We start from the raw sequence: 18,557 nt of genomic DNA on the forward strand, positions 1-18,557 counted from the left end.
AATTTCATTAGCAATTTTACATGTAGTAACTCGGTTAAATTCATTTGACCAGTTTATCGCTTAGAAATTTAGTTTAACTTTGTTTTGTCCTCTTTTGTCAGTTCATTATTGGGTTTAGCCACTCTTTCTCCATCTACAATCTTGGATGGGGAGAAAAGATTGTCCTGGATGGCCAATTCTTACTTCCCAATCTATTGATTATAAGAACTATTCCATTCTTATTTTTTCGATAAGAATAGTTCATGTTGTTGAATGGGGAAGGTTGGCAAATTGGCCTCCCAAAAGAAGCATTTTGTTTTGAGTTATCATTAGATTTAGTTCAAGCGATGATTCTGCATTAGTGATTGCATGCAGGCCATCAGAGGATTATAATCTGGAAACATGAAAGCTACAAAAGATATAGCGAGAGACACTCTGTTATTGGAAAATAAAAACTTCACTATTTTATTGGCTCTTCTTGGTACCAAAGAGGATGAAATTTACGCTAATATCATCAGATAGACTCCATTTTCCTGTCAATGGGTTGTAGACGAATCCAGCCATCTCCTGGACCTGAACAGACAGACACAGTCAGTTGCAAGACATCAGTGCATAGGGTAACCGAAGGATGAAAAAAGGAATGGCGCATTACAGAGATGGAAGCCCGCTGCAAGATCAACACTAGCTCTTCCGGAGTGAGGAACCTAGACCACTGATGAGTACCCTTTGGTAGCTGCGGGTCAGAAATTAATTAGCTGTATCCAAGAACCCCGTGAAAGTTTCACTATATTCACTAGCCAACTAAAATTGTAACATACCCATTGAAGGATGTACTCGGCCACGACTATTGCAGATGCATATGCTCTCATGGATCGGTTAATGGTAGAGATTATGGTGGCTCCATTGGGAATGGTTAACGCTGATAAGGACTTGCAGAATTCTGCAGGATTAGCTACATGTTCGATCACCTGTGTCATTCCTTGCCAATTAGTGTCTTTTTCTTTGGGACCTCTAGTAACCAGTTCTATTATTAAATAAAACGTCTAGGGAGAAAACGTTTTTCTAATACTCTTTTGTTAAGCATTAATCTAGAGGTGAAGATTAGCTAAATCCAGCAAAACAAACAAAATAGCAAGGGTTTAGTGTAATACAAATAGCATCATTGGTTTACTGATCTATTAGTTTTATTGAGAAGATGTCACATTCCACATGCAACAATGAAGGTATCTCAAGATCAATATGCACAATGAAATCAATTATGTAATAGATCGCATACCTCAAGGGCAATTACAGCATCAAACTTCCTCTGTTCCTCAACCAATTGCTCTGTTCAGATATTTGCATCCACATTAGCCTTCTTAAAATAAAGCATACAAGTTTAAACAGCTGCTTGCAGCAGTAATCGATCTCTTGGTAGATCTCCAGAACCTTCTCTTACACAAAATACATTTTAACATGAACATCAATCAATCTAATAAATTCACCTCCAAAACTTATTGTAGCTTTGCTAGGATGAGATGATATTTGTCTCCTAGTAAGACGCAAGCTAAAACACAATTATCAAGACCATAAACATTGCCTGTTGCATACTTCTTTTCTTTTTCCAGCATAAGATATAACGTCACTAAAGCAACAGATAACCAAGTTATATTGTCAGCCCATACCAAACCCTAAAGGTAGCCAACCTAAAGCCACTCATAGATAATTTTGCAACTAATCTAAACACCTCATGACCAGAGGAAATGGATGTGAATACGACTATAAAAAGCAACACATACTTAGTATCACATAAGCAAACACTGACCAAAAATGACATTGTGACTTGCCTTCTCATTCATACACAACTTCTAACCCATTTATCTAAATCAAATTCATCTCATTCAACTCTACCAGCAAAACCAGATAACCAATTCCAGAGATAAAACTAGCAAGTGAGGAGTGAAGTTGTATTGCAAGGAAATGAATGTCAAATGATCAGTTATAATTGCTTTCCTCAAACCCAGAAAACACCAGAACAGAGTAAATCTCAAGTGTCAGGAAAGTCACAGGAGATCAATCATTGATTCCCTGACACTAGCTGTTTGATGAGTAGCTAGCCAAGTTTGATAGCTGCCTAGTAATGACATCATGTGAGACATTTTTGACAATTTATCCAAAGATTTATCTGAACCTTCTTTGTGAATCACTGAAAGAGTACTTACTGAAGAAAAAGAACAGTCTTGAACAGACATGAGCACCACAACCAATAGGACCAAATGCCTACGTCAAACACTAACTAACCCCCTCCCACCCAAAGAGAAAAAAGTGTAAAAATATAGCTTATGCAGGAGAGATAACAAAAGCATGAGGCACAGTATATGGATATTACACAAATCCCAGAGATACAGGCTTCAATTTTTTCCAAAAAGGTTAAGCTCATGGATCTATAGCATATGCCCTAACAATGCATAAATAATTCAGAAACAATAGTTGGACAAGTTCATCTCAAAATTATTAGTCAAAGTCAGGAAGCTTCCTCCCAATTAATCTTCCAAGCCCATACTGATGAGACGCCTTTCTCTCACACCAACATTTTTAACTCAAAAAATAAAAAATAAGTCTGAGACAGAAAACACACACATAGCGAAAATAAATGCTAAGATTTTTTTTAACCTACCAACAGTCTTCCTTATGTCCAGACTTAAATAAATAACCTAGCATATGCAGGGAAAAAAGGAAGATAGACCTCCTAAATTGTTAGATAGAGTTAATCTCAAAATCATCATTCTGCCTAATTTTGATGGTGACAATGAGTGAAACTAACTGTTAGTGCCTAGCCAAATGTTCCCAACAGACCTGTCTAAAAAACCGGCCCGGTAGGAACTTCCCGAAAAGCTAACGCACCCCCGAAATCTGTCACCAACAGTAAACGTTCCTAATCCCCCCCCACTTGCTGGTCCGGGGATTCGAACGCCGAACCTGGCGCCCAGCTCTGATACCATTTGTTAGTGCCTAGCCATGTGGTTTAAATAGAGTTTAGGCAGATTTTTTAGCCAATACAATGTCCCAAGGATGGTGGACAGCCGAATGACCAAATGGCATACAGATGATGATGCCTTACAGAAGGACTTAGAAAAGGGAAAATCAGCTTGGGATCCAAATGCCAGAAAGCCATTATTGGAATGCCGCAAATAGAGAGCAACAGAAAATTTTCAGCATCTGAATGCTCAGGCAATAGAAACCTGCCAGCATCTGAATGCCAATAATCTGTCAGCATTCGAATGCCAGAAACAGTGATTTTGGAGAATTTCGGGCATCCAAATGCCCAAGCCAGTATCCAAATGCCTGAACCAACAGAAGTTTATCTGGTAGCAGCCAACATCCAAATGCTGATGAACAGAAATTTGAAAAACAATAATTCAAGCTTCAATCTGGCTTCATAAGGTCACCAAATCCTGTTGTGGCCTACTATTGTGATCAGCAGCTCAAAATGAAGATTTTAAATATTTCCTCATAATCTTTTGGCAAAGTTTCCATTGGTTGGCCCCTTTCTAGCTAAAATGACTAGTTTCCGAAACATTATAAGCCATTTGTTTAAGTGATTTTTTGCCCCATTTGAGTCGCCAATGAACACTGTAGTGACCACGATCACTACCAAGCTCTCTTTTACTCTCAAATCAATTGCAGATATAGAACTTGACAACAAAAGGCTCATCCTTTGGTTTTTCAAAAAACTAATTCTATTTGATCCATTTTTTAAAAATCTTTAATTGTGTTTAGCTATTTGAAGCTGAACTTGTGCTTATTTTATTTCAAATCATTTGATTTTATTCAGCCATAAGTTTGTGGCTCTCTCTCCCTCTCTCTCTCTCTCTCTCCATGATCAATGTTCATTTGAGATTTTTCCTTATTTTTATTAATTTTAATAAAGAAAAAAATATTATAAACATAGTAAAGCAAATGGCAATTCTTTAAACAATATGACTTTTCTAAGGACGACAACAATTTTTTGCTGGATTTGAGTCCAAATCCTCCTTTTTCTCATATACGCAGATAGACCACAGCACACACCTTGGCTAGAAAGAACATACACATAGGCCAAATATATAAACAAACTTCCGTTTAGATCACATTGATACCTTGTAAAAAGGAGAAATTGTTTTTTTTTTCTTAAAACAATAACAAGGAAAGAAATAATGATCAAGGTTACCAAGTTTGTTAGCAGGATCTTCCAAACATAAACCAATCTAGAATTGTTTACTTAACAAATTTTTCTCATTTTTAGACAACTAGCCTGCGACAAAGTACATACTTTCAGGCCGTAGTATGCTTGGATTTTTCCTATCCACCAACAGTCTCCTTCAAGATCAACCTAAACAAACAACCTAACCCAAGGCATGGATAAACTTCACAAGGGCCACAGTACAAGAGCACTGGCCACAAAGAATATAAACATAGTTCTCATAAAACTTGAGCCTGAAGTCTCTCTCATACCATGTAGAAATAGGGAGGGTTAGGTTTGTTAACCACACATATAGATGGGAGTGAATAGGTTTGTTAACCTTTGCCACTAAATTTAACTCCTTTTGTTTAATGCTTATATGTGTATATTTATACGTTAAATTAATTCAAAGTGTCAGGCCAATCTTACACTTTATGTTTTTGCACAATAATCAAAATACAAGCGAAAACAATCACAAACAAACTAAACACAGGATTTTTAGGTAGTTAGTCCACTCCCCAAGATGTCTTTAGCACCTTGAGGCTCCACAAGTTCAGGTCACCATACAACATCTACAACAAATCGACTCAAAGGCCAATTGCAATGTTGACACATGAACTTATGTCACTCAATTGACCACAACAATTAATTTCCAATAGCATATTATCACTTAGATTACAACAACAAACTAGGCACACTAGCCTAAACCCACAAAAGGACTTTCCAGCAACTCGCTAGGTTACACAAGCCTAGACCCACACTAACCTACACCAACAAAGGGATTTTCAGCACCACCTACTTATGCTAGGTCTTAAGGCTCACACAACAACAAATCCACTTTGTCCACCCCTACTTTTCAACTACAACAGTTTCTCTAAAAATTTTTAGGTGAAAATGGACTTGCCTACTAAAGACTTGACTCAAATTGTAAGGATTACTTACTTAAAATGTAGCCCAATGTAACTTGCCTCTCAATATGCTAATTTGACAATCCAATAGAAACAAATAAGTACAACAATCTTAAGTACCTACCAATGTAATTAGCAGATCAAAATAGTCTTTAATGACTTGATTTAAAATTTTAGACAACTCATATAGTCCTTAATGACTTAATTTTAAAATATTGGCAGCTCAAGATAATCCTTAATGATTTGATTTGAAAATTCTAGCTCAATGTAAATTTTGGGGTTGGTTTTTTGAATTGGGAAATGTACACAAACAGCTCAATGTAATAATTGATTTCAAGGTATCAACCATGAGTAGAAATCTGAAGCTTAATGAATGATTTTAAAGTGCTATAACACTAGTTCAGTGTGCTCAACCAAGTATAAATACTTGGATTTGAAATCTTATCCCCAAACTTAATGTTTTAAACCCCTTTTAGATACCCCAATAACTCAGCATATAAGCATGTAAGATATGGTTTGAAAATAAAAACTAGCCTTTTATGAATATATGTAGTACTATTCCCAACGTTCAAAAACTAGCCTTTTATGAATGGATAAGGCTATTTTTGGCTTTTAGCAAAAAAAGGAGAAAACTAGGTCCACAAATTGTGAAAAAATGCTCAATAAATTTTATTTTATTGTTGAATAGATTGGAAAGTCACTTACATGATTTTGAGACTTACAACATCTAAATCAGCCTCTGACATTTCAAAAATTTGACTTTCTGTAGCATGAGGTCGACTCCTACGCTTGGGGTCAAATCCTTTTTGCTTCCAATGGTTCTTTCTATAGTCGAATCCTTCCTTGGGCTAGATTTCTTTGGCTTCTACTCCCTACAAGGATTGACCCCTATTTTAATTCTAAAATTCATTGTTAGTAGGGTTAGACTCCTTTTTCTTTTCTACTTGTCTAATGAGATTAACTTCTTCCTTATATAATCAACTCCTTCTATAGCTTCAGTATAGGGGTCGAATCCTTTTCACCTTCAAAAGTCTCAGTTTCTTCATACTTGACTCCATGTCTCTTTCTATTAAGACAATGGATCGACCCCATCCATGGGGGTCAACTCCTTTTACCCCTTCTTCATATTTTTGCCTCTTCTGAGCTGGTTGTTTTCAAAAATGATTCTTCCTTTCATTTGTTCGGTCATACGGTGTTGTTGTGTTGTTTGGATGATGTGCTTTCTGGCATGAGGTAAATGCTTACCTTTTTGTATGAGCCATGTCTAGTCAACTAAATATGTTGCCAAAAATTTCCTTTGAGAACTTTGTGAACTACACAACATACTTTTTTTTTAGTAAAAAGGTGTGTATATATTGCTAGAGGAAAAGGAAAAGAGTACAATACCTGGTTAAAAAGTACCTTCCTCCACAACAAGATGTTGGAGGGAAACGCCTAATTTAGTCTGTATATCCGCTAGGTGATTAGCAGATCTAGGAATGTATTTCCAATTACATTGCAATTGAGAAATTAAATTACAGATATCCTCAAACAAATCCCAGTGACGCCAAGGAGGTTTAGACGACTTCTTGCACCAATTAATGACGACTTTTGAGTCTCCTTCAACGCAAAGAGGGCCCACCAGCCGTTGCTTGAAAAGTTTTAAACCATTATACAGCCCAGAAAGCTTAGCAGTAGTTGAGTCAGATACTTCAATAGGCCCAGCAAATAAAAGAAGAAGATTCTCATTCTCTTCATGGATGATCCCTCCAAATCTAGCAAACCCGGGGCAGCCAAAAGCACTACCGTCAAAATTTAATTTGAAATATCCCATTGGGGAAGGAGACCAAGCTTCCATAACCGGGGGGCGAGACGGGTAAGACAATTTTGCTATAAGTCACCAATTCCCTCGCAAATTTGATCCTTTTAAAATTTGAAGTTCTTTCCGCATTAGGATGATAACAAACATTCAAGTTAATAATAATGTGCATTAATTATGTTGTGTAGTGACTTCAATATATTTTTATAGTTTAAGTTATTGTCTTATGGTGTTAGCAGGCAATTAATATACCCTATTTTCTAAGTTGTTTAATCAGCCCCCTTTGTGACCTAATTCAGCACCTACTAAAACCTTAACACTTGAAGTCCTCACCGTTTTACATGAATTGACCTGGTACGGTAATAGGGTTTGGTTGACCCAATGATGACATCACATGACATTATATTTATTTTCTTAAAAATATAAAAAATTAGATCATGAGAGTTCATTCTTCCATTGATCCATAAGATGGTTAAATTTCTTGAGATCGGGGTGGGGTCTCCTACTCTCCCCACCATCATTAAATATTAGGGAGAGGAACCCTCCCTCATTGTTGAGAATAAAGATAATGAGGGAGAAAAGGGGAAGCAGTCCCCCTCCATCTCTCCCTCTTTGCTAAAACAAAGACAAAGAGTGGGAGGAGGTTCGTATCCCCTCTCCTCCCCCTTTTTCGTGCCATCAAACAAAGAAACCCTACCAACGGCAAGAGTAGAGACTCCACCCCTAATGGTATTAGATGAGAACCCCATCCCCTGTAATGCATCACATCAAAGGAATTCCTCCTCGTGATGTGTGGCCCAACCAGCTAGGTCAGCCAATTCAGTAGCTGAAAATGCTGACTTGGTCAATCAGGTTTTGACCATTTTCAGGTCTTAGGGAACTGGGTTTGATTGAAATCAACTCAATTGGCCAATTTGGTCCAGGTTTTATAACAGTGCGAAGGATAAAATCCTTACTATTGATCAATAGTGCAAGCTGCAAGGATATATCTCTAAGTGCTCACTAATAGCAAACCTGAATGTGTTGCTCTAAAAAACAAATTGTACCGAATAATCTGGCAAACTCTCATGTGAGAAGGATCTACCGGCGGCACCTCACATTCAACAACTCCTTTTATATCATTCTTTGTATCTTTATTGTCATGTGTTTTTTCGTCTTTTGGTTGTATTTCTTGTGAAAGTGTAAAATTAAGAAGAAACAGAGAGATGAGAAAAAAAAAATGCAGAAGAGAGAGAGAGAGAGAGAAAGAGTAAAGCAGTTCCAGCACTCATTGAGAGGTCTGAAATTAATCTTTCCTGCACTGAATATCACTTAAGTGTAAAATAAGGTACATGGACAGAAATTACCTGTATACACTCAACTCCTAATGTCTCCCTAATTACATGACATAAATAACGCAAAATTGAACCATATAACTGCCATATGAAGCTAAACACTTACCTACTCTAAAGAGATAATACAAGTAACGCAAAAAGACTAAAATACCCTTTAAATATAATTCAACACTTCCCCTCGAGCTAGAACGTATATGTATTCAGAAGCTCCAGCTTGTTACAAGAAAATGATAAACTCTCACTTTCTCAAAGTCTTAGTAAATATGTCTGCAGTCTAAGCAACAGAATTAACATGTGATTACCGCACCACTCATGCACTGGTTCCTTTCATTGAATGCCGATTACTAGTTCAGAAGATGGCAGGTTGGTTATCTTAATGCATCATTATAGCACCCTTAGTGGCAAAGCCTAATTCCGTTAGAGCTAATCTCCCCATAGAAGTTCACTAGCAATATGAGTCACTACCCGATATTTGTAATTGCACTAAATTGGGGCACCACATTCTACTTCTTGCCCTTTCAGTTAATTAAATTTCTTCAACAAACACACAATAACCACTAAATGGATTTTTTGTCCAAGTTAAGCCCTACATAATATCATCACCTGAATATCCCATAATTTACAAATGACCACGACGATCACAAAATAAGCCTTTACCTAGCGCTCCCTTCAAATACCTCAATATTCTATGTACAACCTCTAATTGGATCTTTCTAAGGTTCTCTAGAAATTGGTTAGCCATACTTACAGCAAACCAGATATCTGGTAGAATCCCTATGGTATAAATCAGTTTACCAACTAATCTTCTATACATAGTCTTGTCCATGAGCACTACACTATACAACCCTCATTCTTCCAAATGAGTCTAGAATATAACCCTTTTTAAAAATAAAAAAATATGGGAAGATTGTAACGGTAGAACTGAAATAACTTAACAAACCAATTGGACCAAGTTTGATCAGGGAAAAAATTTTAGGGGTGAGCTTAATCTTTGGAGAGGCAGAAGATAACGCAACCAAGTAACAAAAACGTAAAACTTGAAAACAATATCCAAGCAAGATAACGCATACCTTGTAGGAGCATTGACCAAAACTTTTTGATTAGAAGAGAAATTTGCCTAAAAAACTAATACTCTAGGAGAAAAGGAAAGTCAATTCAAGTCCATGCATGGAGGGAAAATAGGAAAAATGAGAGATTTTTGGCATAACTGACCTTTGGTCCTTCTGATGTCGATATCTCCTAAAATATAGCTCAGAATCACAAAAAGTTTGTTGCTCAACAAAACTAGACTCAAACAGCTTTAATTTGATACCCAATTTGACATAAAAATATTCTTTCTTGAATATGATATGACCGTTTGATTTACTTCATTCTGTAGCATGACCCTTGCCGACTCCAATGAGAATATCTCCTTACATATAGATCAAATTGACATGAAAGTTGCACCTTTTGAAATTAGACTTCGATATTTTTCATTCAAGTATAATTTTTTTCATGAAACATACTTTTTTTAGAGAAAGAATTTGATAGATTTCGAACTCTGCAATCTAGCCGAACTGAGTACTCTTTCTTTTTGGGCCAGCATGACCATTGACTCTTATGATATTGATATCTCCCTTAAGAAAAGTCAGATTGAGAATTAGTTTGATAGGTTAGAAAATAGACTTATATATATTTTTTTCACATATAAGTCTGCATATAAAGTCTCGTTCTTGATAGCATAAAACGCCTCAAAAATTGAAGTTTTCTATTGTTGGTCGAACCTATCCTATTGTCTGAAATTTGTTGCTTCAAATATCGATTTCTCTTTGTAGAAAACTCGGATTACCAAAATTCTTTTTACGTTGGAAAGTAGACTCAAATATCTTTCTGTCAATATATAATTTGAGATATGAAAATTTTAGTATGGAAGTCCGAACGCCAAGGAAATAATGGGTATTTATACAGAAAAGGAAAAAAATGTGAAATACAAACCTAATCTCCTAAAGATGATTAACTAGAAAATGATCACATTATCTCTATGGATTGACCAAGTCAACTCATAGAACTCGCTCTGATACCATGTTGAATTTTTGGAAAAGAGAAAACACTTCACTGACTTGTTTTAATTTGAGTACAATGAGCTTTTATTTATAATAGAGGAAACAAGTAGAATACAATTACATTTAAACTATCTTTGTCCCAATTACACCCAAAATCTAACACTTAAAAGATAACTCCTAGAATAATTAAACAACTGAACATAAATAGAAGATTGTAACTAAAACGCCTTTTACTTGAAACACTTTTGTAAGACATCCTCCATGAGACTCCTGCAGGATTCCGTCAAATTAATTACTGCTCTGTGAGACTTTTTTAATAAGAGTTATGTAAGTCTCTCACGTACCTACTCTTCAACAATCCCCAAGATATTTGCCTTCCTCTTGGCCTTCAGATACATCCCAACAAACTTGGACCAACTCAAGTAATGTTGACCATTCAGGTTCTCAGTAATAATTGATTAGCTTCCTTACTTCCATTATTTCTAGATTCCTTGGCAAGGGTAATAACTTCACCCAAATCAACCATAATCTACACCAAACTAATCAACCCACACAAATCAACCTGGAACAAGTTCACTCACCAACCAGCCACACAAACACAAGGTTATTCTACCTGCGCAAATGAGGTAGGGCCCACACAAGATAAAATTTAGGCACCATAACCTCAAGCCAAACCACTACTACTAAATCAACTTATTAATAGCAATAACTCACCTCAAAATAATCAAATCAAGTATCAACAATGAAGACATCAGCATACAAAAAGATGATGTAGTAAAAAATACAAGAATGGAAGACCTGCACAGGTATAGGATTGAGGGAAACCACCATACAACCCTCTAGGGGCACATAAAACTCTTAAAACTGCTCAATTGATAACACAAGCCATCCTAGGGTTATGGCAAAAAAAGAAGAGAAAATATCTAATCTTGAACTTCAATCCCAAGAGAAATTGCAAACTTAGGAGGAGAAAAACTGGTTGAAAACTCTCTACAAACTGGATCTTATTGCTCTGATACCATGTAAAAGTGTGAAATTAAAACAACGAGAAAGAAGAGAGCAGACGCTCATCGAAAGATCTGAAATCAATCTCTTCTCTATTACATATCACTCAAGCGTTAAATAAGATACATGGACTTAAATACCCCTCTACTCTCAACTCCTTATATCTCCCTAATTATATGACCCAAGAAACTGAAAATTGAACCATATAACTGCCATATGAAGCTAAACAATTTCCTACTCTAGAAAGACAATACAAATAAGGTAAAAAGACAAAAATACTGTATAATTCAACTGTTCTTTTTCCCTCCTTGCATTTTCCTTCAGTGTTAACCATTATGTATTCATTTCTCTCCATTGATCTTCTTTAATGAATTATATTTTTATTGTCTTAAAAAAAAGGCAATCATAAAGTGCAGGGGTTGGAGGGGAAAAACAATAGGCTTTGACTCTCCAATAACAACATTTGAAAAGACAGTCATCTCCAGCACTGATACAATATTCAATCCAAATAGTTAATATTAAGGATAGAGAATATTATGGATGGAGAATGTTAGGATACTTTTCATGTTTTCTTTAATTATTACTTTACTCTCTTGCTTGGTACTTCAGCCAGTATCTGATCAGCTCAATGCATCTTTGGTCTTTATAGTTTTGCATTCCATGGATTGCAACAAGGAGGTCAATGCTCTCCTCAAATTGAACCACCATTCCCAAAGTTTTCACTAATTTCATTTATCACACTGTTGTATCTCTTAATTAGTCCCCATAAATGGCAGAGGATCGTGCCAGGGAAAGGACATGGGCATGAGTAACACTCTGAACGCAGATCATGAACATCAATAAGAAGATATATAGCTGGTAACAGACTTCAGCAGAAGTTTTTGTTCCTATGAGAAAATTAACTTCTACCGTTCAATTTTACAATACTTCTTTTGAAGCCTGGAATTATGAAAAGATCTTGTAAAAACAATAAACCACAAATAGACCAACAGAAACAATAGAAGGAGCTACTGATGGAAAATCAAATAAATTATAGTAGACCCCAAGAAAAAGCTTTAATATTACCTGCTGTGGTGCAACAATATTCAATTGATGAAGTCAGTGGATCCAGACTCTGTAACACAGAAATATTTAAAATGGAAATATGGTCAAAGGTGTTTCTCTCAGTCAAGACAAATTTATGAATATTGAGCATCCAAGATGGACTTGGTTCAAATACAAAGAAGCCAAAGTAATTTTTTTAACTCAGTAAAGAAGTTTGATAGGCCAACAGTTAAATGCAACTATTGCTTTCTTCAAATGATCTCTAAATACAAAATGACATAAATACTTACAGCATGAAGGCTCGCTATCTTTATATTTTTATCCACAGCATCTATACCCGTTACAGTAGCTCCCATTCTAGCAAGAGGCTGTTGACACATCAAGAACCACACACAATTGTAAAAGTAACAACATGATAATGAGAGCTAAGATCAAGTGACTTGAAAAAGTGCTCCTTCAAGAAGGAATTAAACTACATCTAGCATAAAACATTTACTTCAATGTGCACTTCTATATGTGTCAGCATACATATCAGAGTAAGATATGGATAGACAGACAAATATAGATATAAATTTTTTTTATAAAGATAAATATAGATATACATACAAACAAATAAGTGGATATTAACCTCCTCAGATATTAACTTCGTGAAGTTGGGTCCAAGACCCATCCCAAAATGATTAGCCATCTTAGGAAACATTTTTTCCAACTAATAAACTCAACATATTTGTTCTCACTGTGGGACTATTCCTTGACTCTCCCCCTCACGTGTAGGCACTCTGGGCTCTTATATGTGGATAATTTGGGAAGAGGCCCATATATGAGTACACTTGCTTTGATACCATGTGAAGTTGGGTCCAAGGCCCATCCCAAAATGACTAGCCATCTTAGGAAACCTCTTTCCCAACTAGTAAACTCAACATATTTGTTCTCACCGATCCACGTGGGACTATTCTTTAACAAACTTAAAACAGAGGGATCTTTTTTTTCCAAGTTTTGACAGGTTAGACACATGTTTCAATAGGTCTTTTGAAGAGTGAGAGGTCAAACATACAATCATGACAAACTTACTTCTTAATTTGCATTAACCTACACATCCAACTGTCAATCGGATAATAAACAGAAATACAACATCCCTTTAAACACCTGCATCAGATTAGGTTCCATGGATAATAGGAGCAGCCAACGGATAAATGGATAAGAATGCATATACCCCTCACACATTCAGTTTAATACCCTTAAATGCCCCAGTTCCATGGCTGGGTACTAAAACAGATTAACATTTAACAATTATGAGGCCGGAAGTAATTTGTAACTTGTGACAAGCTTACACAACGGATGTTTAATCTAGTTTATGACTAACTTTAAATTTTTCAAAAACAGTTGCAAATACTGTCAGTTTTTCTACTGACACTACTCCTAATTTATTTAGGTTGAAATGGGACAAGTATAACCCAACTATTAAACCAAATTAAATTACTTATTCATCTTCAAGAAAGATTATAATAATCCTTAATTAGCCAATTCAACCAACATCTAACCCCTCGTCTGACAAGGTAGTTCTTGTCTCCTAAACAAATGCAAACACTTGAAGAAAACAGAAATTGTTGGGAAAAGATCCCACTAAATAAGGTTTTTTCAAGATAATCGTTTAAGTATAGACATCTGCCAAGTTAAAAAAAAAAAATGAATTTCACATATACAATTTTTCTATTGTTTGTCTGCAGCACAGCTTGCTGATAAATCTATTTAAAAACCTTCCTCTTATAGAAAAATAAATGGTAGAGATACAATTTAGCCACATGATATTGGACACCTCCTAAAAGACAATGACTACTTGAGCCACAGGAGACCCTGCAAATAAACATTCTTATACGCAAGAGTATGGCAGTATCATAGAGAATACACGGAAGGACAATTCAGGTCGCAAGGTGTTCCTGGAGAACACTTTCTTAAAGTGGTAAAGGATATAAATGTCACAGAGTTCAGGTTTTTCTTGGGCCAGCAATAAAAGATATTGATGTCAAGATATCAGCTATTAGATCAATTCAAGACAGGAAACTAAGGAAAACTGAGCCCCTTCAAATCGTATGATGTACCTCTGAGAGAATCCCTCCTCCACAACCAACATCAATGATATTTAGTCCTTCAAGAGGCCTAGGGCAATATGGATCTTTTCTGGAACAAGAAAAGTAATTAGAGTAGGAAAACAGAATTTAGCCATCTTACCAAAAAAATTATAAGTTGCCTATAAGTTTGGGAGCTTCGACCAGCTCACTGCTGATTTTTCCAATCTATCGTTGTTTTACAGCAGCACCTTTATTCACCTACCTAAAACATCGGCAAAGAGCGGAACGGATGAAGGAGAGTCTCGTAGGGTTCATCAAGTGCAGTGGCTTAAATGGCCCTTCAAGGTCCCACCTATTAATCAATTACGCGAAGTGAACAGTAGGTTTCTGCTTGGTGATATAGTCAAGTACGAATCAGATTATTATGGACATAAACAAAGACAACGGAAATCTAACCAGGTTTCTGCGATGGCAGCGAATTTGGCAATCTCGGAATCATTCAAAGAAGAAAAAATGGTCTCCACTTTTCTGCTGTCGCTGAAATTCGTCATAGAGGACTTTTCACGGAGGATTGGAGAGGAATCAGCCGATAGTGGTGAGGAAACAGATGAGTATATCCGGGTCTCTAGTTGTGAAAAAATTCCTAAATAAATTGAATTTGATGGTAAAATGTGGCGACTGAAACTCATAAAATGCGGATTGGGAAACTGAGATTTGCCTTTTCGTAAAGTTCGAAAGAGAAGTGACCACCGCCAAGCCATTTAGGAGAGAGAATGGAGGCCGAAGGGCGACACTTCCGAGCTACGAAGGTATTCTCAGCTGATAAAGCCTTTATTAGTCTAAGTTTGGCCTATGCAATGTATCTTTTTAAGCAGTTGGACGGAGGGGAGGTAAGTTTGGCCTACGCGATGTCTCTTTTTAAGCAGTTGGAGAGAGGACATCGAAGTTTATTGGAGGAGTCATTCAGAGTTTCTGCGTTTCTGCGTGCGCCCAAGTTGGATCCTGTTTCCGATATCTTGAGTGCGGCGAGAGGTTGATTTGGAAAAATCGGCGAGCCCGCATAGAGCGAGAGAAGAGAAAGACGAGGGTTGGGCAGCAGAGAATGTCGAGAAAGACGAGGATGCAGAGAGCGTCGAGAGAGAGGAGGACGCACTGCGTCGAGTGAGCGAATGAACTGGGTGAATCCCGGAATTTGAATTTTTACGGTAATGAAACAAGAAATAACAGGGGTTGAGGTTACGGTGCCTTCAACTATTGTTAGTGTGGTCATTCTATCATTACATCCTTGTTTATTTGTATTTTGTTCAAATATATTATAAAATACAAAATTACTTTATAGATAGAACTATTTTCAAGTAAAATAAGTAAAATACATATTACAAATATTTACTATACACTTGAAAATTTGATTGCTAAAATTAAAACCTCATCTGGATCATCAACATCAATTAATGATCTAGATCGAATAAAAGGAAAATCAAAGGAAAATGCTACTTAGATGTCACTTAAACGCCACACAAGAAAAGGAGTTGGCACATAAGTAACACATAACACTAATTGGACCTCCACATAGCATAACGTGATCTACATCATTAAACACAAAGGTAAAGACTTGGTCTTGTCACGTGTCACAATCTCAAATAATGAAGACTTGACTCTGCCATGTGTGGTCAATCTCAAATGTGAACCATACAATAAATGATATCTAAACCTAGACGAATAGGGTTCTAGTTAGGGCTATTGGGTTTACCCGAACCTAAATTTAAATCAAATTATAATGGTCAATCCATTAAGAACTTGATAAACTTATTGGATTTCTGTTGGGTTCTTAATGGATACCAATAAACTTAGCAAGCTCTTAGTGGATATCTAATAAGTTCAATCATAATGGGTAACAAGATTCATGTTAATTACAAACATTATAGAACATAATGAAAATGCAGTTCTTAGGTACATTACTCACATGGGATGGGGCGAATATGGGGTTGTGGGAATATTGATTGGGTCGGGGTCGGTTTTGATATTTTGAGGTTCTTTCGGGTTCAGGTTTGGGTTTAGGAAACCCAACCCCCAACCTAACCTATGCACACCCCTATTGACTCATATAATATTATATAAAATAACTAGAATACCCTTCCACTTACTTTATGTATATATTATAAAATAAAAAGATAAAAAACAATTATGTTTGTACAACCCATAAGGAACAAAAGCATATAAATAACCTACAAATAGATTGCATAATTCCATAATAAACCTTCTCAATGCTACCATACCGAATCCCCCTCAATGCCAATCTAATTTTCAAACGTAGAATTAAAAAATATAGAGATATTACTTATCTCTTATCAATGTTGCCAATCGAATCTCCCTCATTGTCTTATGTTATAATGAGACCAAAATAGCGAGAGAAACTTTTGGCACATTTGAAATTTTAGGTTTGTAAGGTTGATGGAGGAAAAGCGAGAGTTATTTGACTTGTAGGGGGTGTTGGAGGAGATTTCTTGAGCTCACCAGGGGATGTTAGAACTAGGGGTGGCATCGAGCCAAATCGAGCCCGAACCTGCTTATGTTCAAGCCGAACTTGATTTAAATATTTCGAACCGAGCTTCGAGCCTCGCCTCGCCTCGAGCCTAAAATTGTTATCGAGTTCGAGCCGAACTCGAGCCTCAACATACATTTAAAACTTTTTAAAAAATATATATCGAATAAAATGTATATAAAATTATGCATACATTTTACATAAAATTGGGCATGACCTCTATATAAAATTGGCATAACCTATATATATAATACGTGTATAAGATTGGGCATAACATCTACTTAAAATTGAGCATAATCTATATATATATTACTTGTATAAAATCCGACGTGACCTCTACTTAAAATTGGGCATAATCAATATACATAATACCTGCATAAATACTCCATAAACACTCCATAAAATTGTCTATACATTCCATAAACACTCCATGAAATTGTTTATACACTCCATAAAATAGTCTAAACACTCCATATACTGCATAACATTATCAATAAACTCAATACAATAATCAAACACAACAAAATTAAATGAAATATCACTATCAATTTACAATCACCCAGATAAAAACTATAAATCCTTTAAATAAAATCATATTACTATTAGAGACTTACTAGAAAATTACAAGAAATATTTTAAATTTTTCTTAGGAAAGTTAAATGGACCTCTTATTGCCTTTTATAAGTAAATAAATAATAATTAATAATTAATCTAATATATTATTATACTTATCGATACATTTTTAATCACATAAAATGTCAAAGACAAAATTGTTATGAAAATTGCCTCATGCTCAAAGTATTATATCATCAACTGTCAAATACTTATTAAAATTTTTTCTATATGGTTTTCTAACTCATCTTGGCAAGAAAATCTTACTTTGAAAATTATATGATTTTTTTTTTAAATTTATAATTAGAAAAATATTTTGAAAAAACACGAGGCACTAATGGTCCCTATATTTCTACTAAAAATGTTTTTTCAACATTTATTGAAAAAACCACTAATAATCTCTATAAACATATTTCTACTAAAATATATTTTCAATTTCTTTAAGAGCCATGAGGAAGAGACAAAGAATTTTTTTTCCTTGTTTATGATCTCGCACGTAGGGGTGGCTTTGAATAAATTATATATAAAATTATGCATACATTTAAAAAAAATATAATGATACGGGAGGTTCAGGATTGAGTTTCAATAATGGATTAAAATGCACCAATATTAATATTTTTTACTCCAATTGTTGTCTAGCTTTTTTTTTTTTTTTAATCTGGCCATAATTTATTATGACCTCCTTAGTGCCCTTAGATGAAAATTTATATTTTAGAAAAAACTAAAAATATTTTTCCTATGATACATATTCCCAAAAAAACATTTAAATAAATTCTTATTACTATTAGTGACTTATTAGAAAATTACAAGAAATATTTTAAATTTTTCTTAGGAAAGTTAAATGGACCTTTTATTGTCTCTTATAGGGAAATAAATAAAAATTAATAATCAATCTAATATATTATTATACTTATCGATCATTTTTTAATTAAATAAAATATCAAACACAAAATTGCAATGAAAATTGCTTCATGCTAAAATTATTACAGCATCAACTGTTAAATACTTATTCAAAAATTTTCT

The 18,557-nt window shown here is 35.2% G+C and overlaps 1 protein-coding gene across 1 annotated transcript; it reads right to left on the bottom strand.

Annotated features, from left to right (window-relative positions):
* Nucleotides 1-365: 365 nt before the first annotated feature.
* Nucleotides 366-15,508, bottom strand: LOC137960258 (ubiquinone biosynthesis O-methyltransferase, mitochondrial-like). The gene is made up of 9 exons (XM_068807820.1): nt 14,837-15,508; nt 14,643-14,732; nt 14,411-14,489; nt 12,602-12,679; nt 12,333-12,381; nt 1,256-1,305; nt 798-947; nt 632-712; nt 366-552 (listed from the first exon to the last, which is right to left on the bottom strand). The coding sequence occupies exons 1-9, from the start codon at nt 15,139-15,141 to the stop codon at nt 445-447; spliced, it is 990 nt and encodes a 329-aa protein (XP_068663921.1). The 5' UTR covers nt 15,142-15,508; the 3' UTR covers nt 366-444.
* Nucleotides 15,509-18,557: the final 3,049 nt, after the last annotated feature.

This window comes from Aristolochia californica, unplaced genomic scaffold (genome assembly GCF_029961685.1).
Source record: "Aristolochia californica isolate CCGP_79_NKW_82.1479 unplaced genomic scaffold, dmAriCali1.0.hap1 SCAF_3, whole genome shotgun sequence".
Classification (NCBI taxonomy): domain Eukaryota; kingdom Viridiplantae; phylum Streptophyta; class Magnoliopsida; order Piperales; family Aristolochiaceae; genus Aristolochia; species Aristolochia californica.